This window comes from Callorhinus ursinus, unplaced genomic scaffold (assembly GCF_003265705.2).
Source record: "Callorhinus ursinus isolate GAN/ISIS: 27379988/994484 unplaced genomic scaffold, GSC_fseal_2.0 scaffold9, whole genome shotgun sequence".
NCBI lineage: Eukaryota > Metazoa > Chordata > Mammalia > Carnivora > Otariidae > Callorhinus > Callorhinus ursinus.
The window spans coordinates 61,135,657-61,159,087 of NW_027397071.1; the positions used below are offsets into that span (position 1 = coordinate 61,135,657).

The following is a 23,431-nucleotide window of genomic DNA, read 5'->3' on the forward strand; positions in this document are numbered from 1 at the left end:
TATCCATTTCTTCTAGGTTGTCTTAATTTGTTGGCATATAGTTTTTCATAATCTCTTAAAATTATTTGTATTCTGGGATGTTAGTTGTTATTTCTTCTCTTTCATTTTTTCATTGGTGATTTTGTTCATTTGAATCCCCCCTCCCCTTTCTGGAAGAGTCTGCCTAGAGGTTTATCAATTTTGTTGATCTTTTCAAAGAACCAGCTCCTGGTTTCATTGATTTGGTTTTTTTTTAAGTTTCTATATCATTTATTTCTGCTCCAATCTTTATTATTATTTCCTTTCTTCTGCTGGTTTTAGGTTTTGTTTGTTGTTCTGTTCCTTTAGGTTGTTTGAGGTTTTTCTTGTCTCATGAGGTAGGCCTGTATTGCTGTAAACTTCCCTCTAGAATTGCTTTTGCTGGGGGGTGGCCAGGTGGCTCAGTCTGTTAAGTATCTAACTCTTGGTTTCAGCTCAGGTCATGATCTCAAGGTCATGAGATTGAGCCCTCTGTCAGGCTCTGTGCTGGGGGTGGAGCCTGCTTAAGAGTCCCTTTCTCCCTCTCTATCTGCTCCTCCTTTCTTTCTCTCTCTCTTCCTCTAAAAAATAAAAATAAAAAATTTAAAAAATAATTGCTTTTGCTGTATCCCAAAGAATTTGGACCACAGTGTTTTTTTTTTAAGATTTTATTTATTCATTTATTTGAGAGAGAGAGAGAGAAAGAGAAAGACTGAATTGCTGTATGAGATCTAGTAATTTGGGTGTGGAGTTTTTGGGTTTTCCACATAAAGCAGGGAGGAGGGGCAGAGGGAGAGGGAGAAGCAGACTCCCTGCCGAGTAGGGAACCCAACCCTGGGGCTCAATCCCAGGATCCAGACATCAGGACCTAAGCTGAAGGCAGACGCTTAACTGACTGAGCCACCCAGGTGCCCCTGGACTATTGTGTTTTCATTTTTGCTTGTTTCCATGTGCCCTTTTTTTTAAATTTAATTTTACTTTATTATGTTATGTTAGTCACCATACAATACATTATTAGTTTTTGATGTAGTGTTCCATGATTCATTGTTTTCATATAACACCCAGTGCTCCATGCAGTACCTGCCCTCTTCAATACCCATCACCAGGCTAACCCATCCGCACACCCCCGTCCCCTCTAAAACCCTCAGTTTGTTTCTCAGAGTCCATAGTCTCTAATGGTTGATCTCTCCCTCCGATAACCCCCCTTCATTTTTCCCTTCCTTCTCCTAATGTCCTCCATGCCCTTCCTTATGTTCCACAAATAAGTGAAACCATATGATAATTGACTTTCTCTGCTTGACTTATTTCACTTAGCATACTCTCCTCCAGTCCCATCCATGTTGATGTAAAAGTTGGGTATTCATCCCTTCTGATGGCTGAGTAATATTCCATTGTATATATGGACCACATCTTCTTTATCCATTCATCTGCTGAAGGGCATCTTGGCTCTTTCCACAGTTTGGCTATTGCGGACATTGCTGCTATGAACATTGGGGTGCATATGGCCCTTCTTTTCACTACATCTGTGTCTTTGGGGTAAATACCCAGTAGTGCAATTGCTGGGTCATAGGGTAGCTCTATTTTTAATTTTTTGAGGCACCTCCACACTGTTTTCCAAAGTAGCTGTACCAACTTGCACTCCTACCAACAGTGTAAGAGGGTTCCCCTTTCTCCACAACCTCTCCAACATCTGTTGTTTCTTGCCTTGTCAATTTTTGCCATTCTAACTGGTGTAAGGTGGTATCTTAATGCAGTTTTGATTTGAATTTCCCTGATGGCTAATGATGATGAATATTTTTTCATGTGTCTTTAGCCCTTTGTATGTCTTCCTTGGAGAAGTGTCTGTTAATGTCTTCTGCCCATTTTTTGACTTGATTATTTGTTTTTTGAATGTTGAGTTTGAGAAGTTCTTTATAGATCTTGGAACCAGCCCTTTATCTGTAGTGTCATTTGCAAATATCTTCTCCCATTCTTTGGGTTGCCTCTTTGTTTTGCTGACTGTTTCCTTTGCTGTGCAGAAGCTTCTTATCTTGATGAAGTCCCAAAAGTTCATTTTTGCTTTTGTTTCACTAGCCTTTGGAGATGTATGTTGAAAGAAGTTGCTGTGGCCAGTGTCAAAGAGGTTACTGCCTATGTTCTCCTCTAGGATTTTGATGGATTCCTGTCTCACATTGAGGTCTTTCATCCATTTTGAGTTTATCTTTGTGTATGGTGTTAGAGAATGGTCGAGTTTCATTCTTCTGCATGTGGCTGTCCAATTTTCCCAGCACCATTTATTGAAAAGACTGTCTTTTTTCCATTGCATATTCTTTCCTGCTTTGTCGAAGATTATTTGACCATAGGGTTGAGGGTCCATATCTGGGCTCTCTATTCTGTTCCATTGGTCTATATGTCTGTTTTTGTGCAGGACCATGCTGTCTTGGTGATCACTGCTTTGTAATATACCTTGAAATCGGGCAACGTGATGCCCCCAGGTTTGTTTTTCATTCTCAACATTTCCTTGGCGATTCGGGGTCTTTTCTGATTCCATACAAATTTTAGGATTGTTTGTTCCAGCACTTTGAAAAATGTCATTGGAATTTTGATCGGGATGGCATTGAAGGTATAGATTGCTCTGGGCAGCACAGACATTTTAACAATGTTTATTCTTCCGATCCATGAGCATGGAATGTTTTTCCATCCTTTTGTGTCTTCTTCAATTTCTTTCATGAGTGTTCTGTAGTTCCTAGAGTATAGATCCTTTACCTCTTTGCTTAGGTGTATTCCGAGGTATCGAATGGTTTTTGGTGCTATTGTAAATGGAATCGTTTCACTAATTTCTCTTTCTACAGTTGCATTGTTAGTGTATAAGAAAGCAACTGATTTCTGTGCATTGATTGTGTATCCTGCCACATTACTGAATTGCTGTATGAGTTCTAGTAATTTGGGGGTGGAGTCTTTTGGGATTTCCACATAAAGTATCATGTCATCTGCGAAAAGAGAGAGTTTGACTTCTTCTTTGCCAATTTTAATACCTTTTATTTCTTTTTGTTGTCTGATTGCTGTTGCTAGGACTTCTAGTACTATGTTGAACAATAGTGGCGAGAGTGGGCATCCTTGATGTGTTCCTGATCTTAAGGGAAAGGCTCTCAGCTTTTCCCCATTGAGGATGATATTCGCTGTGGATTTTTCATAGATGGATTTTATGAACTTGAGGAATGTTCCCTCTATCCCTATACTCTGAAGAGTTTTAATCAGGAAAGGATGCTATATTTTGTCAAATGCTTTTTCTGCATCAACTGAGAGGACCATATGGTTCTCTCTCTCTTATTAATGTGTTCTATCACATTGATTGATTTGCGAATGTTGAACCACTCTTGCATCCTGGGGATAAATCCCACTTGGTCGTGGTGGATGATCCTTTTAATGTATTGTTGGATCCTATTAGCTAGGATTTAGTTGAGGATTTTGGAATCCATATTCATCAGGGATATCAGTCTGAAATTCTCCTTTTTGATGGGGTCTTTGCCTGGTTTTGGGATTAAGCTAACGCTGGCCTCATAGAATGAGTCTGGAAGCTTTCCTTCTGTTTCTATTTTTTGAAACAGCTTCAGAAGAATAGGTATTACTTCTTCTTTGAATGTTTGGTAGAATTCCCCAGGGACTCCATCAGGCCCTGGACTCTTGTTTTTTGGGAGGTTTTTGATCACTGCTTCAATCTCGTTACTGGTTATTGGCCTATTCAGGTTGTCAATTTCTTCCTGTTTCAGTCTTGGGAGTTTATAGGTTTCCAGGAAGGCATCCATTTCATGCAGGTTACTCAATTTATTGGCATATAGTTCTTGATAATAATTTCTAATAATTGTTTCTATTTCCTTGGTGTTAGTTGTGATCTCTCCCCTTTCATTTATAATTTTATTAATTTGGGTCTTTTCTCTTTTCTTTTGGATAAGTTTCACCAGTGGTTTATCGATCTTAGTAATTCTTTCAAAGAACGACCTTCTAGTTTCGTTGATCTGATCTGCTGTTTTTCTGGCTTCTAATTCATTGATCTCTACTCTAATCTTAATTATTTCTCTTCTAATGCATGGCTTGGGCATTGTTTGTTGCTTTTTCTCTAGTCCTTAAGATGTAAAGTTAGTTGGTGAATTTTGGATTTTCTATTTTTTTGAGTGAGGCTTGGATGGCTATGTATTTCCCCCTCAGGACTGCCTTTGCAGTATCTCATAGGTTTTGGACTGATGTGTTTTCATTTTTATTGGTTTCCATTAATTGTTTAAGTTCTTCTTTGATTTTCTGGTTGACCCAAACATTGTTGAGCAGAGTGGTCTTTAGCTTCCCAGTGTTTGAATTTCTTCCAAATGTTTTCTTGTGATTGAGTTCCAGTTTTAAAGCATTATGGTCTGAGAATATGCAGGGAATAATCTCAGTCTTTTGGTATCAGTTGAGCCCTGATCTGTGACCCAGTATGTGGCCTATTCTGGAGAAAGTTCCATGTGCACTTGAAAAGAATGTGTATTCTGTTGTTTTAGGGTGGAATGTTCTGTATTTATCTATGAGGTCCATCTGGTCCAGTGTGTCATTCAAAGCTCTTGTTTCTTTGTTGATTTTCTGCTTAAATGATCTGTCTTTTGCTGAGAGTGGAGTATTGAGGTCTCCTACAATTAACGTATTGTTATCAATATGACTCTTTATTTTGGTTAACAGTTGGCTTATGTTGATGGCTGCTCCCATGTTGGGGGGCATAGATATTTACACTTATTAGATCTTTTTGTTGGATAGACACTTTAAGAATGATATAGTGTCCTTCTGTGTCTCTAACTACAGTCTTTAGTTTAAAATCTAATTTGTCTGATATAAGAACTGCCACCCCAGCTTTCTTTTGAGGTTCGTTGGCATGGAAGATTGATCTCCATCCCTTCACTTTCAGTCTGGATGTATCTTTAGGTTCAAAATGAGTCTCTTGTAGACAGCATATGGATGGGTCCTGTCTTTTTGTCCAACCTGCAACCCTGTGCCATTTTATGGGAGCATTTAGGCTGTTCACGTTGAGAGTGATTATTGAAAGATATGAATTTATTGTCATCATGTTGCCTGTGAAGACCTTGTTTTTATAGATTGTCCCTATAAATTTCTGTTCTATATCACTCTTGGGGTCTTTCTCCTTTTATAGAGCCCCTCTTAATATTTCTTGCAGGGCCAGCTTAGTGGTCACATATTCTTTCAGTTTCTGCTGGTCTTGGAAGCTCTGCATCTCTCCATCCATTCTGTTTTGTTTTTGTTTTTTTTTTTAGATTTTATTTATTTATTTGACAGAGAGAGACACAGCAAGAGAGGGAACACGAGCAGGGGGAGTGGGAGAGGGAGAAGCAGGCTTCCCACTGAGCAGGGAGGCTGATGCGGGGCTCAATCCCAGGACCTCGGGATCATGACCTGAGCTGAAGGCAGAAACTTAACGACTGAGCCACCAAGGCACCCCTCTCCATCTATTCTAAATGACAGCCTTGCCGGATAAAGTATTCTTGGCTGCATGTTCTTCTCGTTTAGTACCCTGAATATGTCTTGCCAGGCCCTTCTGGCTTGCCAGGTCTCTGTGGATAGTTCTGATGTTATTCTGATGTTCCTCCCTCTGTACATATAGAATTTCTTCCCCCAACTGCCCTTAAGATGGTTTCCTTGGTTCTTAAGATTTGCGAGTTTTACTATTACATGCCGGGGTGTTGGCCTGTTCTCCTTGATCTTGGGAGGGGTCCTCTCTCCTTCTAGGACACGAATGTTTGTTTCATTCCCCATATTAGGTAAGTTCTTAGCTACGACTTGCTCAAATATATCCCCTAGTCCTCTCTCTCCAACCCCTCAGGGATCCCAATAATTCTGACATTGGAACGTTTCATGGTGTCACTTATTTCTCTGATTCTATTTTCATGGATTCTGAGTTGTTTTTCCCTGGCCTCCTCTTTTTCCTTCTTGTCTATTAATTGGTCTTCTAGATCACTAATTCATTCTTCTGCCTTGCTTACCCTAGCTGTTAGATTATCTAGATTAGATTTGATCTCATTGATAGCATTTTTAAGTTCTGCCAATTCAGCTTTCATTTCTGCCCTTAGAGAGTCTATGTTGCCATTAATTGATTTCTCCATTCTAGCTATTGCCTTCACAATTGCTACCCTGAATTCCATCTCCGACATCTTGGTTATATCTGAATCCATTTGTAGATCTGTGGCCTAAGTCATAGTCTCTGAGTTTTTCCTATTTTGGGGGTTTCTCCTCCTAGTCATTCTGTTGAGGGGTGGTTGAAGGAATGTATAGAGTCCAAATTATTGACCACAATCCAAGCAAGATGCACCTGTTTTATAGGGACCTTAGGGTTGCTGGCCTCTTGTTTTCCCAGCCTGTCTTCTCGGGGAGGGGCCTGCCTCGCTGTTACTCAGGCAACCCTGTTTGGGCAGAGTTGCCCTGACCCCTGTGGCAGGGGATGGGCTCAGTGAAAACCGGTTTTGGGGGGCTTTTGTTCTCTGGCAGCTTTCCCTGGCGGCTTTCTGTGTCTCTTCCGAGAGTCAGGGCAGAAGAGATCGTTTCCAACCCTCTGCCTCAGAGCAGAGAGATCGCAGTCTGTTCTTCAGTGAACTCTCCAGGCCACATAGCTCCATTTCTGTCTGTGCTGCTATAAACTGCAGCATCCTGGGTTGTGCGCTCCTCAGCAGCGCTCCCAGTCCTCGCCTCCAGGTTGGGGCACGCCTCTGCCCTTTGTGCTTCTAAAACTGCCAGCCGCCCCCCAGTTCGCACACGCGGCCCCCTGGCTCCGGGTTTCCTTCCAAGGAGCTACCCTAAAGTCCTTTCCCCGTCACTACCGGTCTGTGAGTCTGTGCCCCATCCCAGCACGGGAGGCTCTTGTTCACCGGTGGTGTAGGATCCCGACAGCTCAGCTCCCTCCCCCTGCCATTTATCCTCTGATATCTGCCCACAGAACCACGGCTCCCTGCTTCATACCTCGAAACCAATGGCCTGCAATATTCTGTTTGTAGAGATCCAGATCTATCTTCTTACATCTCAGGCTGATTTTATGGCTGTTCAGAGTGGTCTGGTAAATATCTAACTCAATTCCAGGGACTGGTTGGAATAGGGTCCCCTACTCCTCCACCATCTTTTCTCCATGTACTTTTTAATTTTTTCTTTTACTTCGTGGTTGACCCATTCATTGTTTAGTAGCATATTATTTAATCTCCATGTATTTGTGGTCTTTCCAGATTTTTTCTTGTGGTTGATTTCTAATTTCAAAGCATTGTGGTCAGAAAAGATGCATGGTACGACTTTGATCTTTTTGAATTTGTTGAGGCTTGTTTTGTGTCTTAACACGTGATCTCTTCTGGAGAATGTTGCATGTGCACTTGAAAAGAATGTGTATTCTGCTGCTTTAGGTTGGAATGTTTTGAACATATCCATTAAATCCATCTGGTCCAGTGTATCATTCAAAGTCACTGTTTCATTATTCATTTTCTGTTTGGATGATCTGTCCATTGATGTAAATGGAAGTTAAAGTCCCCTACTATTATTGTATTACTACTGAATATTTCCTTTATGTTTGTTATTATCTGTTTTATGTATTTGGGTACTTCCATGTTGGGTGCATAAATAATATTTACAATTGCTATATCTTCTTGTTGGGTTGTTCTATTTATTATTATATAGTGTCCTTCTTTGTTTCTCTTTACAGACTTTATTTTAGAGTCTATTTTGTCCAATATAAGTATTGCTACTCTGGCTTTCTTTTGACATCCATTTGCATGATGAATGTTTCTCCATCTCTGCACTTCCAATCTGCAAGTGTCTTTAGGTCTGTAGTGAATCTCTTGTAAGAAGCCTATAGTTGGGTCTTGATTTTTATATACACTCTTTCACTCTATGTCTTTTGATTGGAGCAGTTAGTCCATTTACATTCAAAGTAATTATTGATAGATATGTATTGATTGCCATTTTGTTACTTGCTTTGTGGTTGTTTTTGCAGTTTTTCTCTGATCCTTTCTTTGCTTTCTCTCCTTCACGGTTTGCTGGGGGGGGGTTAGGGACATATTTGGGTTCCTTACTGTTTACTTTTTGTATATCTATTATGTTTTTTGATTTGTAGTTACCATTTGGTTTATACATAACATCTTTTGCACTTAGCAGACTATATTAAGCTGACAGTCGCTTATTTTTAAACTCATTTTTTACTCTTCTCCCCTCTACATTTCAGATATTTGATATGATTTTTTACATCCTTTTATTTTGTGATTCTTATTTTTCTTATTCTTACTTAATGGTTTTTGTTTTCCACTCAGAGTCCCCCTTAACATTTCTTATAGGGCTGGTTTAGTGGCCATGAATTCTTTTAACTTTTGTTTGGGAAACTCTTTATCTCTTCTTATATTCTGAATGATAGCCTTGCTGGGTAAAGTATTCTTGGCTGCAGAATTTTCCCTTTCATCACTTGGAATACATTATGCCACCCTCTTTTGGCTCACAAAGTTTCTGCTAAAAAATCAGCTGATAGATTTTTGGAGTTTCCTTTGTATGTAGCTGTCTTCTCTTGCTACCTTTAAAATTCTTTATCACTATTTTTTGCCACTTTAATTACTAAATGTCTTGGTGTGGACCTTCTTGGGTTTAATTTGTTGGGGGATCTCTGTGCCTCCTGTATCTGGATCTCTGTTTCCCTCCCCAGGTTTGGGAAGTTTTTAGCTATTATTTCTGCAAATACATTTTCTGCCTCCCCTTCTCTCTCTTTTCCTTCTGGGATCCCTCTAATATGAATGTTATTATGCTTGAAGGAGCCACTGAGTTCTGTAAGTCTATTCTCATTATGTAGTATTTTATTTGTTTCTCGTTGTTCAGCTTGATTGCTTTCCATTATTCTCTCCTCCAGGTCACTGATACATTCCTCTGCTTCCTGTAGCCTACTACTTATTGCATCTATTGTATTTTTAATTTCATTTATTGCATTCTTCATCTTTGATATATTATTTTTTATCTTTTTGTCAAGGTTCTTACTGATGTCCTCCACCCTTTCCTGAAGTCCAGTGAGTATCTTTGTGATCATTACTTTAAATTCCGTATCAGGCATATTATTTTTCTTTCTCTTGGATATCCTGCTGATGGAACACTACATCAAAAACTAATGATGTAATGTATGGTGATTAACATAGCATAATAAAATTTAAAAACAAACAAACAAAAAAGATATCTTGCTGTGATTTTGTCTTGTTCTTTCATTTGCAACTCTGTCTCCTCATTTGTCTACCTGTGTCTGTTTCTGTGTGTTACAAAAGTCAATTGTGTGTTCTGTTCTTTAAAGTAGTGGCTTTATGAAGAAGAGGTCCTGTAGTGCCCTGCAGTGCAGTGTCCCCTATTCACCAGAACCTGGTTCTTCAGAGGAGTCTCCTATGTGTTTTTTGCGTCCTGCTATGGTGTCTGAGTCACTTTTCATTTTCGTCTAGACATCTGCACTGGCTCTTTGCCTGTTGTGGGCTGTGCTTGCTCTCTACGATATTAGTGAGATCCAGGTAGGCCGGCTTTGAGGGGGTGTGACAGCAGAAGGGCTTGGGGGCAAATTTTGATGTTAGCACAATTTGCACTGAACCCCTAGTCCTAGGCCGGACCTCCAATGGCCAAATGGCTGTTGGGGGTACGGCACATGAGGATGGTGGTGGTGGCCACCAGGGGCACTTGGTGGTTGGGCAGGGCACATGCAGTGTTAGTTAAATTTGCATTGACCCACTAGTTCTAGGCTGGATCCCCCAAAGTGTGATGGCATGGGGGCACAGCATGTAGAGGCAGTGGGTAGGTGCAGCATGCACAGCATTAACAAAAATTGCAGTGAGCCTGGAGCCGAGACCAGCAGGCTTGGAGTTGGTGAGTTCTCAGAACTTGTGGGCAGAGCGCAGTACCAATAGGTTAGGTAGCAAGTGCCTATGCAGTGCCAGGAGAGGAAAATGGCACCTGCCAGCTCCTTTGTTCCCATAGAAATCCTCCAACACTCTCTGAAATCAGTATAAACAGATCTCCCTCCATTCTGCAAGCTGTCATTTCTATGTTGCCTTTCCTTGGGCTCTTGTCTCTTTAAGGGTGGGCACTCTTTGTGGGCTATCACTACCTCTGAATTTTAAAACTCCAGGTTCCAAGTTCTACTGGTTATACAGACTCACAGAATTCAGCCCCTTTGGTTTTCAAGGCCAGAGGTTATGGGGATTCATTTTCTCTGTGTGGGCTTCCTGGTGTTTTCCCCTCTCCACAACTGCAGCTCTTTCCCTCCTGTGGGGAGCTCCTGACCACAGTTTCTGCTCTTCCTAACCTCTCCCATGCAGCTTCTTCTCTACATTTAGTTGTGGAGTTTGTTCTGCCAGTCTTCGGATCACTCTCCGGTTTATTGACTTGGATGTGAATGATATCCAGTTGTAAACATGGGACAGGGTGAGCTTAGGGTCCCCTACTCTGCCATCTTCCCAGCACCCCCTGAAAATTTTCTAATTTTGACTTCCTTGACAGTGTACCTTTCTGTTTTTCCTTCTCAGATATTGATTCTTCCTATTCTTTTGCTAGATTTCTAAATGTTGGTGGGCTGAAGGGCACAGTCCTAGGTTCTTTTCTTCCAACAATCACTCCCTGGTTAGTCTCACCCAGTTCTATGACCTCAGATACCCTCTATACATTGATATCCTAAATCTTCAGCCTTAAACTCTCTTCTGAAAGTCCTACATGTATATCTGAGTATGGGACATTTCTAATGGATGTCCAAAAGACTTTCCAAATTGCAACTCCTAGTTTATCACTATTCCCTCAACTTGCTCCCCTCTCTAATCATATTCTCATCTCAGTAAATGGCATGATCAACTACTCAGTTGCTCATGGTAAAAACGTAGGTGTTAGCATTAATTCTCCCATTTCATTTATCTTCCCTTACCTTATCTAATCCATCAAACAAGCCCTGCTAACTTTACCTGCAAAACACACCCCAAATCCAACCTCTTCTTTTTATCTCCTCTACTTCCATATTAATCTAAGACATTATCATCTCTGACCTGGACTATGCAATAGCCTCCTAACATTCTCTGCTTTCACCCTTGCTCAATTAAAATTCAGGCTTCACAGAGAAGAAAAATCTTTTTAAAAAAAATGAATTAAAACTCTCATATATTGCTGGTAGGAGTATGTACCCACTTTGGAAAACTGTTCAGCAGTTTGCTACAAAGTTAATCACATATGATCCAGTAATTCTACTCTTAGGCATTTACCCAAGAGAAGTGAAAGCACATGTACAAAAAGATTTATACAAGAACGTTCATAGCAGCCTTACTCCTAAGAACTAAAAACTGGAAATGACCCAACTGTCCATTAAGAATAAAGTGAGGTATATTTATACAATTAATAAAAATCATCAATAAAAAGAATGAAATACAGATAAATACAATGACATGAATGAATCTCAAAAATATTATGTTAAGTCAAAAAAGCAAACATAAAAAAGTCCATATGATTCCATTTACATGTAACTCAAGACTAGACAAAATTAACCTCTGGTAATAAAAATCAGAATAATGACTGCCTCTGAGTGGGAGGTGGGGAGTGATGCCTGGAAAGGAACATAAGGGAACTTTCCAGGGTGATGGAAAGTTATATATCTTGACTGTGGTTGTGATTACATGGGAATATATTTGCTGAAATTCATCATCATATGTTTAAAATCTATGTATTATATTGTATGTGAATTATATCTCAAATTTTAAAAAGTTTTATAAAAATGTAAATCATCTGTAGGTGACATTATAGTGTCCTTAAAAGAGAGATAATATTACTGCTACCTCATGGGGTGGTTAAATGAGATCACGTATAAAGCACAACAGTGCCTACCATGTAGTAAGCCCTCAATGTTAGCCATTATTATGCTGATAATGTCATTCTCTGGCTTAAAACCTTATGATGGCATAAATAATAAAATCCAAACTCCATATTTTGGCCTACAACATCCTATGTGATCTAGCCCCCATCTACATCTTCAGTCTCATCATTATTTCCCTCACTCACTACAGTCTATACACTAGCCTTCTTTCCCTTTATTGAACAATACCAAGAACATTCCCATATGGGGTCTTTGTACTTCCTAACCCTTCAGCCTAGAGAGCTCTTTGACAAAAGTCTTCACATGGTTGGCTCCTTCTTTTAACTCTGATCTCAGATTAAATACTGCCCACTTGAAGAGACATTCCCTGACCATTTTATTTTTCATTATCTGTCTCCTCCCAGTAGCACTGCTAGTCTATGGAACAGAAACTGTCAACTTGTTCACAGTTGTATCCTTGGTACCTAGAACAATGGCAGGCACCAATAAATATTTGTTAAAAGAATGAATAAGTGAATAATTTCCAGTTTTCTGACTTGTGCAAATGAATAGATAGTATGCATTCATTTGCTGAGATAGGGAATACTGGAAGAGTGTGTGTAAGAGCGTATTACAATTTACATTTTTAAACATCAGACAAAGCAAATACTGAACAAAATAATCAAAACCACCAGATTTTAGGGTTTTCTGTCTCTGGCAAAAGACTACATTTAGACTATACCAAAGCATTCTGTCAGCTCTTCTCTTAAATATCTCCTAAAGAAAGAGTCTTTTTGTCTCAGTAATGTTTTTAACCTCTAAATTAGAAATCAAAATTTTTTTAAATTTCTAGCCTTATAATTTGAACACACATCTTCTAGAAAATAAAATATGTCTCATTATTCCTTAAAATTTTAATGCATGAAGATTGCTATTACAGCACTCAGACTATTATACTACTAGGACTTGTCTTTCTGGGCTATTTTAAACATGTAAAGCTTTCCCTCCCCAATCAAAGTGTCTATAACCAAACCTCAAATTACAGAATCAGTGCTATTATACTTATTTAATACCATTTGAAAAAGTCTTTCATTGAGTTTTTAAGAGGAAAAAAAGTTAAGCATTCTAATAAACCTTACCTTCGTTTGCAAATCAGGAACCACAAAGCTGATGCCAAAGCAAAGAAACCAATTCCCAAAGTAACAGCACCAGCAGCCAGAAAATAAGTTAAGTGGTTAAAAAAACCTATACAAATAAATTATAAAAGATTATTTCATGCATGTATCTTCATTCTCTAGGTAAAATTAAATGACATAATAATATGTATGATATGACATACTGTAGTGTTAAAACATTAACCGGGAAGTTGGGAAACCTGAATTCTAGGGTCCTGTGCAATTCTAACAAATTTCAACACAAGGCCTCATGGTGATTAGGGTCCAGGGTACATTTCTCTGACCCTGCCTCAATTTGATACCTAGGTTTTGTTTGTTTTTGTACAGCTGTCACCTTCTTTTTTCTTATCTAGCTTTCTCCTTTCCCAGTCTAGCTGTAAATTTTTGTTATTTTTCCAGTATCATTCTTTGCAGTCCTCCAACATAAGACACTTTGCATTTTAAAATTTGTATTATCAATCACTACAAGAAGGCAGATGGAGGGTAATAAATAACAAACATGAGAAACTTTAAAATGTTTTAGAAATCTTTGTTTTATCTCTATTTATCCCAGGAACAATAACAGATCATGGCCAAAACCTAAATAAAAGCAATATAAAATAATAGCATATCACAGGTTTAAAATTGGAAAAGCCTATAGGAATTATGTGGTATAACTCCTTCATTTTACAGGTGATAAAATTGAGGTCTAGGTAAGAGAGAGACCTGAACTGAGATTAGGCAGCAGATTAAAGCCAGTCCTCTGTTTTTTTCTATTATCTTATTCCTTCTATAAATCATCTTAATACTGGTATGTATTGAAAAGAATTAAGAATATAGAATGCACGAGGTATTTATAGTCAGGTTGGTCAAGTATTCCTTAAGATTCTGAAATCTGATACCTAACCATAAAGCAAGCTGTAGGAAGCTTTCACAAAAAGCTGTATAGAACATAAAGGGCCTTAAAACAATTTAAGAGTACAGCTGACCCTTAAACAATGTGAGGATTAGGGGCACCAACTCTGTGCACACTCACAAATCCACATATAACTTTTGACTCTCTGAAAACTTAACTACTTATGTATATACATGTATAAACAACAGCCTACTGCAGACTGGAAGCCTTACCAATAACATAAACAGTTGATTAACACATATTTTGTATGTTCTATGTATTATATACTGTAGTCTTACAATAAATAAGCTAGAGAAAAGAAAATGTTATTAAGAAAATTATAGGGAGGAGAAAATACATTAATAGTCCTATACTATATGGAAAATCATCCACATATAAGTGGACCCTCACAGTTCAAACCCATGTTGTTCAAAGGTCAACTGCATATTACCTGGAAAAAAAGGATTTAAAAGTATAAAACTATAGAGAACAAACTGATGATCACCAGAGGGGATGGGTTAAAAAGGTGATGGGGACTAAGGATGCACTTGTGATGAGTGCCAGGTGTTGCATAGAAATGTTGAATCACTAAATTGTACACCTGAAGTTAATATTATACTGTATGTTAATTAACCGGAATTTAAATAAAATCTTAAAAAAATAAAACTAATGGAAGATCTTTATGTGTGAACATATTATAAGTTCCACTAAAAATATGACATGATAAAGACTTTGTAGTTCCCATATTTTTGTTGTTTCCTAAGTAATTTCCAGCTTCCAAGATGATGCCTCTCAAATCTTCGTTTTGTTTGCGTTCAGAAAATGTCTACATTTGGGAATTAATTAATGGTACCAAAAAAATATAGAAGGCTATTTATCAAAGTGATACTTACAATACAAAAAAAAAAACTTCTAAGTAAAACAACTTAGGAGGGCAATTAAATAAGTTATGATGATGTTACATATAAAAAATATCATATTCTTTAATTATTTAGTGCAGGATTTCTCAACATCAATACTATTGATCTTTTGGATCAGATAATTTGTTGTAGGGATTGTTCTATGCATTGTACCAAAGATGTCTCCAGGCAAATGTATTCTGGGGGGCAAAACTGCCCCAGCTGAGAATCACTGGCAGAGTGGTATAACAAAATATCAGACAGTATTCATTGATAAAAGCAAGATTGGTAAAATGCATATTTTTAAAAAATTAAAAAGACATGATCATACTCAAATATAAGATAAAGATTTCTAGGGGCACCTGGCCAGCTCAGTCAGAAGAGCATGTGACTCTTGATGTTGGGGTCATGAGTTCGAGCCCTACACAGTGTGTAGAGATTATTTAAATAAATAAAACTTTGGGGAAAAAAAGATAAAGATTTCTAGGGACAAAGAAATAAGAGCAACACAGAAAAATAAGTAGAGCCTAAAACCACAGGCATATGAAGCACTGAGATCTGGAAGCAAGAATTAGCTAGAAGAAGCAGAGAAAATCACCGAGACAAGACCTAGACCAAATCATCCTTTGGCACTGTGAATGACTACATGAACAAAATCTCTGAGGGAAGGGGGTCCTGAACCACTAATAGAAGACCAAGAAGGAATCTTAGAAAATGAAAAATTCAAAAATTTTAAGATAAATTCTTCTTTGAACACAATGAATGAGATGAAATATAACACTGAGAAACTCACCTAATTACATAAAGAAATGAAAAATATAAGGAAATATGAGATTGGAAAAGATTAAGAATATATAATATAAAAGTAACAGGGTTCCTAAAAGAAAAAATAAGAGTAGTGGAAAAGCAATATTCAGGGAAATAACCTAAGAAGGATTTTAAAAAGTTTTTAATTTATATAGTAAAATTCATTTGTGTGTGTGTGCAGTTCTGTAAGTTTTGACAAATACAAAAAATATCTGTCACAGCACCATAACCAAGTTACGTGAGACTTCCATCACCTCCCCAAATTTCCTCATACTGCCTCTTAGTGGTCAAGCACTTTAATTGCTGGCAACCATTGTTTATTTTCCATCCCTATTCTCCATCCTTATACTTTTGCCTTATGTGAATTTCATATAAATGGAATCATACAGCACGTGGCCTTTTGAGTCTGGCCTTTTTCACTTAGCATAATGCATGTGACATTCACCTACATTGTGTTGCATGTATTAATAGTTTGTTTCTTTTTATTGCTGAGTAACATTCCATTTTACAGATGTACCACAGTTTGTTTATTCCCCAGCTGAGAGACATTTGTTTCCAGTTTGGGGTTGTTAGATTAAAGCTACTATACACCTGCATTAAGGTGTTTGAACATAAGTTTTTAGTTCAGTAGTGTCATGTAGTAAATATATATTTAAATGTGTAAGAAACTGCCACATTGCTTTCCAAAGTGTCTGTATCATCTATTTCCCACCAGCATTATATGATAGTTCCACTTGCTCTGCATCATTGCCACCACTTGATATCGTTAGCTTTATTTCAGTCATTCTAATAGATGTACAGATGTACATTCTAATAGATGTACAGATGTACAGTGGTATCTCACTGTGGTTTTAATTTGCATTTCCTTAATGAATAATGATGTTGAGCATCTTTGCATGTGCTTATTTGCCATCCATATGTCTTGTTCAGTGAAGTATTTGTTTACATCTTTGCTGATTTTTTAGAATTCCTCAAGTCCTTGGTCAGATACATGATTTGGAAATATTTTCTCCAAGTCTATGGCTTGTCTTTTCAATTCTCTTAAGAGTGTCTTTCACAGAGCAAAACTTTTAAATTTTGGTGGTGTCTAATTTATTAAGTTTTTCCTTGAATGGATTGTGTTATGGTCCTATCTGAGAACTCTTTGCCTAACCCAGGCCACAGAGATTTTCTCCTATGTTTTCCTATAAAGGATTTATAGTTTTATGTTTTACATTTAATTTATGATTCATTTTGAATTAATTTTTACGTAAGGTGTAAGGCATGGGTCAAGTTCCTTTTTCCCCCCTTTGGATATGTATATCTAGTGCCTCCAACACCATTTGTTGAAAAGACTATCCTTTCTTCACTGAGTTGCTTTTGTACCCTTGTCAAAAATCAAGTAGCTATATTTGTGTCAGTCTCCTTCTGAAATCTCTATTCTGTCCCCTTGATATATATATATGATATATATGGTCTATCATTTTGCCAATAACAACAACAACGATAATAACTGATATTCATATAGTAAATACTACATGCCAGGCACTGTTCAGTGTATTATATATTTAAACTCATTTAATTCTCACAACTCTGAGTTAAGTACTATTATTTCCTCATTTTCTAGATGCAGAAACAATTGAGGCAAAATAAAGTTAAGAAACTTGCTTGAAGGCACACAACCACTAAGTGAGGGAACAATAGTTATCTAAAAGTTGCTAAGGTCCTTCCTTACCTAGATCGGGTGGAGAATAGAGACCCTTAATATCTTTAGATTTGTTAGAAAAAAATAATTAAGGATGCTAAATATTTAAGGATATCATAAAAAAGAATATCTAAATGGCCAATACACATATGAAAACTTCATTAACAATCAGGGAAGTACTAATTAAACCACAATGAGGTAATAACAACTACTCTATATGATGCCTAAAATGAAAATGACAGAAAATGTCAATTGTTGCCAAGGAGGCAGAGTAACCTGAATTCTCATTCACTATTGGTGCGATTGTAGTTTTGTACAATACTTTGGAAAATTGTTTGGCTCTATTATTAAAGCTGAACATAGGCATACCCATGACCCAACAATTTTTAGACATATACCAAAATGAAACATATACATATACATTCAGAAAAATATGTACTACGTTTATAGCATCACTATTTGAGACAGCCACAAATTAGAAACTGCACAAATGCCCATCAACAGTTGAATGGATAAATTTCAAAAACTGAATTGATTTAAGAAAACAAAATATTCTATAAATGGGAAAGAATAGACTATAACTATGCACAACAAAATAGATAAATTTCATAAATAATGTTGGGCAAAAGAAGGCCGACATAAAATTCAAACACAGGTATCTGGGGAGTTCAGGAATGCTGGTAATGTTCTGTTTCTTGAGCTGGGAGCTGGTCACATAGGTGTGTTCAATGAAAATTCATCAAGGTTAACACTTAAGACTTATGAATAAACTAGATATATACATATCAGCATGAATAGAACTGAAAAATATAACGTTCAGTGCAAAAAGCAACTCCCATAAATTCATGTTCAATTATTCCAATTATGTATTGATTGCATGTATGCACATTAAAAGAAAACACAAAATAATACTATTTCTAAAAAAATTAATGAAATAGAAGTATTAAAATACATTAAATTTGTTGTGTCTGGAGAGGGAATGAGGGGAATGGGACTAAAGATGGAACGTAAACTCAGACTTTATCTGTAATGTTTTATTTCTTTAAAAAATTAAAGATCTGAAGCTTATATGATCAAAAAACATGTATTTAGTAGATTACATGGGTGTTTGTTATCCTTTGACCTTTTCCTTTTTCTTTTCACTTTTCTGGTTTTCTCAAATATTAAAAAAATATATAAAAATAATATAATTTCAATTTTGTGAAAAAGAAAGACAAAGAAAGAAAGAAAGAGAGAGAGAGAGAAAAATAAAGAAAGAGGAGAAACATTTGTATAAGGAAAATAATCAACAATGGTTATCCCTGGCGTAAGGGCTTGTAGTTACAATTTTCTACTCTAGACTTCGCGTGTGTGTGTATTATCTACCATGAGTATCTAGAAAATTCAGAAAAAAAATCTTTGAAGCTTCTTACATAATTCCTGACACCTTTACTTCGATACTACAAGTCTCCTTATAGAACATTATTGTTATCACTGTGATTATAGCACACTTAACTGTCTCCCCTGAAGATCCCTGCCCTCCTCTATCTTTTCTTTTTTTTTCAAATTTCCATTAAGCAAGAAAATAGGTGTGATTAGTACACCATCATAGTCCCTGGTTTAAACAGGTCATTTACATCTCAGGGAAATCCCAATCAGGTATAAAGAACCTGAAAGTTTCCAAACCACTTTACCAAGAGAAAGACAAATTACATATTTGTTAATACCTTCAACAAGTCACACAATCTCTCTAAATCAATCTGTAAAATGAAAAGGCTGGACTCTGTAAATCATTAAGATCCCCTTCTCACTTTAAAGTTTTAATCAATATATATACAAAGGTAGTATTTTTACTTTCTTGATTCTGCTCTTAAGTATCCTGTCTAAAGTAATGACTCTACTGGGGTGCCTGGGTGGCTCAGTTGGTTTTGAGCAGCAGGCCCTTGATTTCGGCTCTAGTCATGATCTCAGGGTCCCGGGATTGAGCCCTGCATTGGGCTCTGCGCTCAGCGGAGAGTCTACTTGAGGATTCTCTCTTTCCCTCTCCCTTTGCCCCCACCCCCGCTCATCGCGTGCACCTCTCTCTCTAAAAATAAATAAGTAAATAATAAATAAATAAAGTAATGACTCCTCACTTTCAGCAGTTACTCTATCATTTCACTTTGTTTCTTTGTCTTTAATAATTACTATTGTAAATAATTTTCTTTACTTGTTTATTGTCTATTCTGTCTTCCTCTACCAAAAGATAAATCTTTTTCATTATGGTATTCTTGGAATTTAGAATAACGACTGGTTACTCGAGAAATGACTGAATATTCAATAAATGAATGATAGGCACTATGCTAAATGCTAGTATTACAAAAATGAATAATATAACTATGTTGTTTATAAGTATGTAATAATATAAATATATATGTAAGAAGGTCATACATGTGAAAAGGAATAAATGCAATTAAAAAGTATATAGGTGTTATAAAGGAAGAAATAAGTACAAAATGTGGTCACAGGTAGATTTATAAAAAGGGTAAATTTTTAAAAGCTCCGTAGTTTAAACATGGCCTGAGAATTTTCTATTGCCAAACCTCTGTCAAGAATTGGTGATTGAAAGATAAATAACACATGATCACAGAGTTTATAATCTGCAGGAGACAAGATATTTAAATGGATATGTTCATTAAAATATTCTAAGTGCTATGATAAAGACCTTTTGATAGTGCTAAGACAACAGGAGTTTGATCAAGTACAGGTACAGTCCTAGAGATAACACCTGAGCTGAATCTTACAGACTGAGTAAGAGATAGTTAGGCAAGAACATTAAGTCCTTTTTTTAAAAGACTTTATTTATTTATTTGATAGAGTGAATGAGAAAGAAGCACAAGTAGGGGACACAGGCAGAGGGAGAAGCAGGCTCCCCACTGAGCAGAGAGCCCAATGCAGGGTTCGATCCCAGGACTCTGAGATCATGACCTTAGCTGAAGGTAGCCAGCTTACCCAGGCACCCCAAGAACATTGTCTTAAATCTTAAAATAAATAAAACTCTCTCTTGGCAGCACCCCCCAGCTTACAATTGATCCTTTTTTTCTTTTTTTTTTGGTACCATTTGCAGTCTAAATGAGAATTCCTACTTCTTCACATCTATTTCCAAGGCCATTAATAACTTCATTAACACAAAAATCAAAGGGTCACTATTGGCCACTCTCTCTTTTGCCTTGGCATCAGTAAAATAAATTCACTTAGTTTTCCTTCCATTTATGTATCTATACCTTTATTGCCTTTGTAGGTCCCTCTTTGTTAGCCCATCTATCCTTTAACATATATATCTATAGCTATTCTTTATATTGATATAAAGGATATATCTTTATATAGTTATCAATGTATGTATGTATATATCTGTCCTTTAACATATCTGTCTAGATTTAGACAGATATATAGAGGTATTTGAAGGATATAGATAGATATAGATGTTATCTATATACACCTATATCTATAACTTTTCCCAGAATTATTAGGTACTTGTATCAGAGTGTTTTCAGATTATTTTTTGCAATAATTCCAGAACTACAAGTCCTGTTTTATTTTTTGAGTATTCACAGATTACCTGTTTATTATTTCTTTTAGAATTTTGCCAGATTTCAGTCTCAGGTTTACTCCAATTCAACAAAAATCCTTTTTTTTTTTTTTAAGATTTTATGTATTTATTTGAGAGAGAGTGAGCAAGCGGGGGAGGAACAGAGGGGGAAGGATAGGGAAGGGAAAGAATCTTAAGACGACTCTGTGCTGAGTGTGGAGTCCCTTATGAGCCTTGATCTCACAACCCTGAGATCATGACCCAAGCCAAAACCAAGAGCTGGTCACTTAACTGAATGAGCCACCCAGGTACCCAATCAACAAAAATCTTTTGAACACCAAATATGTGTAGAACACTGTTTCAGATATCAAGTGAGGGATAAAAAGCCATTTAAGTAAGAATGACTCCTTGCCCTAAAGGTTTAAAAATCTATAATGAGATATAAGCAAGGCCCATATGCAACCAGTATAAAAAGTTGACCATACTTTTTTAGTTAGTGTTTGTTCCAAGTGGTTATAAGACTAACTAGATCTGTCTGCGAATATAGAAAAGTTACTTATTGTGCTAGCTGGACTTTAATGTTCTTATTTGAAAAATGGGAGTCATACTATCTATCTTACACAATTAGAATTAGAAATAAATGAGATAATGTTGCAAGGAATTAATAACATAAAAAAAACAGGAAGACATCTCAAACTTAACATGCATATACCAGGCCATAAAACAAGAAAGACTCAACAAGTTTTACAGAATCATTTTACACATACTACATTCTCTGAAAATTTTGAAATTAATAACCTAATATATACCCTAAGAAAAGCTCCCATACTTGTGAAATTTAAAATCACACTGTAAATAACTCACACATTAAAGAAGAAATCAGTGGAAGTTTAAAAATACATAGATGTGATGAATAATGATATGTACAAAGACTTGTAGCAACAAAGCTGGAGCCAAATTCAAGGGAAATGTATGGCCCTAAATGCATATACTAGAAAAGAAAGCTGAGGGGCGCCTGGGTGGCTCAGTCATTAAGCGTCTGCCTTCGGCTCAGGTCATGATCCCAAGGTCCTGGGATGGAGCCCCGCATTGGGCTCCCTGCTCAGCAGGAAGCTTGCTTCTCCCTCTCCCACTCCCCCTGCTTGTGTTCCCTCTCTCGCTGTGTCTCTCTCTGTCAAATAAATAAATAAATAATCTTAAAAAAAAAAGAAAAAGAAAAGAAAGTTGAAAAATAATGAGCTTATCATGCAAATTGCAAGTTGAAAAAAACCAGCAAAATAAGCCCAAATAATGTAGAGAAAAGAAATAATGAACAGAAATTAATGGGATACAAATTAAGATTTTTGGTAAAGACTAATAAGATCGACAAATCTCTAGTTAGATTAACAACCAAGTAAAAAAAGGTACAAGTAAGCAATATTTAAAATGAAGAAAGAACATAATTACAATTACAGCAGTTTAAAATAAGAAAATACTTTGAACAGATTTATGCTAATACATTTTAAAACTTATACAAAATTATATGTACCTAAAAAGTGACTCAAGAAGTAATAGAAAACCTAAATGAACATGTATCCATTAAACTGAATCAGCAGTTACAAAATTTCCCCCAAAGAAAACAGCAGGCCCCAATAACTTTACAATTTCTACTGTATACCCATGATTCAAGTATTTCTTATCTTATACAAGCTCTTCCAGAAAATGAAAAGAAATTTCTGGTTGTTTGTCCAAATACATTTTCCTCTTCTTCCCAGGCAAAAAGCTAGACTACCATGTCCCAGCTTCCCATACCATTAGGTGAAGCCATACGACAGAGTTCTAAACAATGGAATCTGAATGGAAGTGATGTCATAAAAACCTCTCAAGCATCTTTCTCCTGTTCTTTCTCCTTTTAGGTTTGACTGGGAAGGAAATTATCCCCAGGGAACTTTGGAGCCTTGTGTCACCATGGATCTAATTAACATTTATAGAACACTCAACCCAAATAAAATGAAAACACAACATTATCAGGATTTTTGGGATGCCATTAAAGCAGAACTTAGGGGAAATTTACACCAAAATACTGCAATATTAGGAAAAAATGTGTGAAAAACCTTAAAAACTAAAGTGGAGCAGATTAAGCCCAAAGTAAACAGAAGAAAAAGAATATTAAAAACTAAAGTGAAAACCAATGAAATAGAAAACAAAACAATCCAGATGGTAAAAAACTAGCAATAGATATCCAAAAAATAAAGAAAAAGGAATCCAAGTATATCACTAAAGAAAGCCAACATACCATGGAAGAGAGCAGAAGAAAGGATCTAGGAAATCATAGAAACAACCATAAAACAATAACAAAATGGCAATAAAAACATATCTATCAATAATTACTTTGAATGTAAATGGACTAACTGCTCCAATCAAAAGACATAGGGTAAAAAAATGGATTAAAAAAAACAAACAAACAAGACCCATCTATATGCTGCCTACAAGAGACTTATTTCAGACCTAAAGACACCTGAAGATTGAGAGTGTGGAGATGGAGAAAGAGTCATGATGCAAATGGATGTCAAAAGAAAGCCAGATAGCAATACTTGTATTGGACAAAATAGACTTTAAAACAAAGACTATAACAAGAG

At 36.7% G+C, this 23,431-nt stretch overlaps 1 protein-coding gene across 3 annotated transcripts in view; it reads right to left on the reverse strand.

Annotated features, from left to right (window-relative positions):
* Positions 1–22,634, reverse strand: part of CUNH1orf185 (chromosome unknown C1orf185 homolog) — a 38,357-nt gene extending 15,723 nt beyond the window's left edge. For 2 of the 3 annotated variants that reach the window (XM_025871878.2, XM_025871876.2), the window contains exons 1-2: positions 22,605–22,634; positions 12,967–13,072 (exon numbers count right to left, since the gene is read on the reverse strand). In XM_025871878.2, the coding sequence (XP_025727663.1) occupies positions 12,967–13,072; positions 22,605–22,620 (122 nt within the window). In that variant the 5' untranslated portion in view covers positions 22,621–22,634. The other variant, XM_073896773.1, reaches the window with a different exon arrangement.
* Between the last annotated feature and the right edge of the window lie 797 nt (positions 22,635–23,431).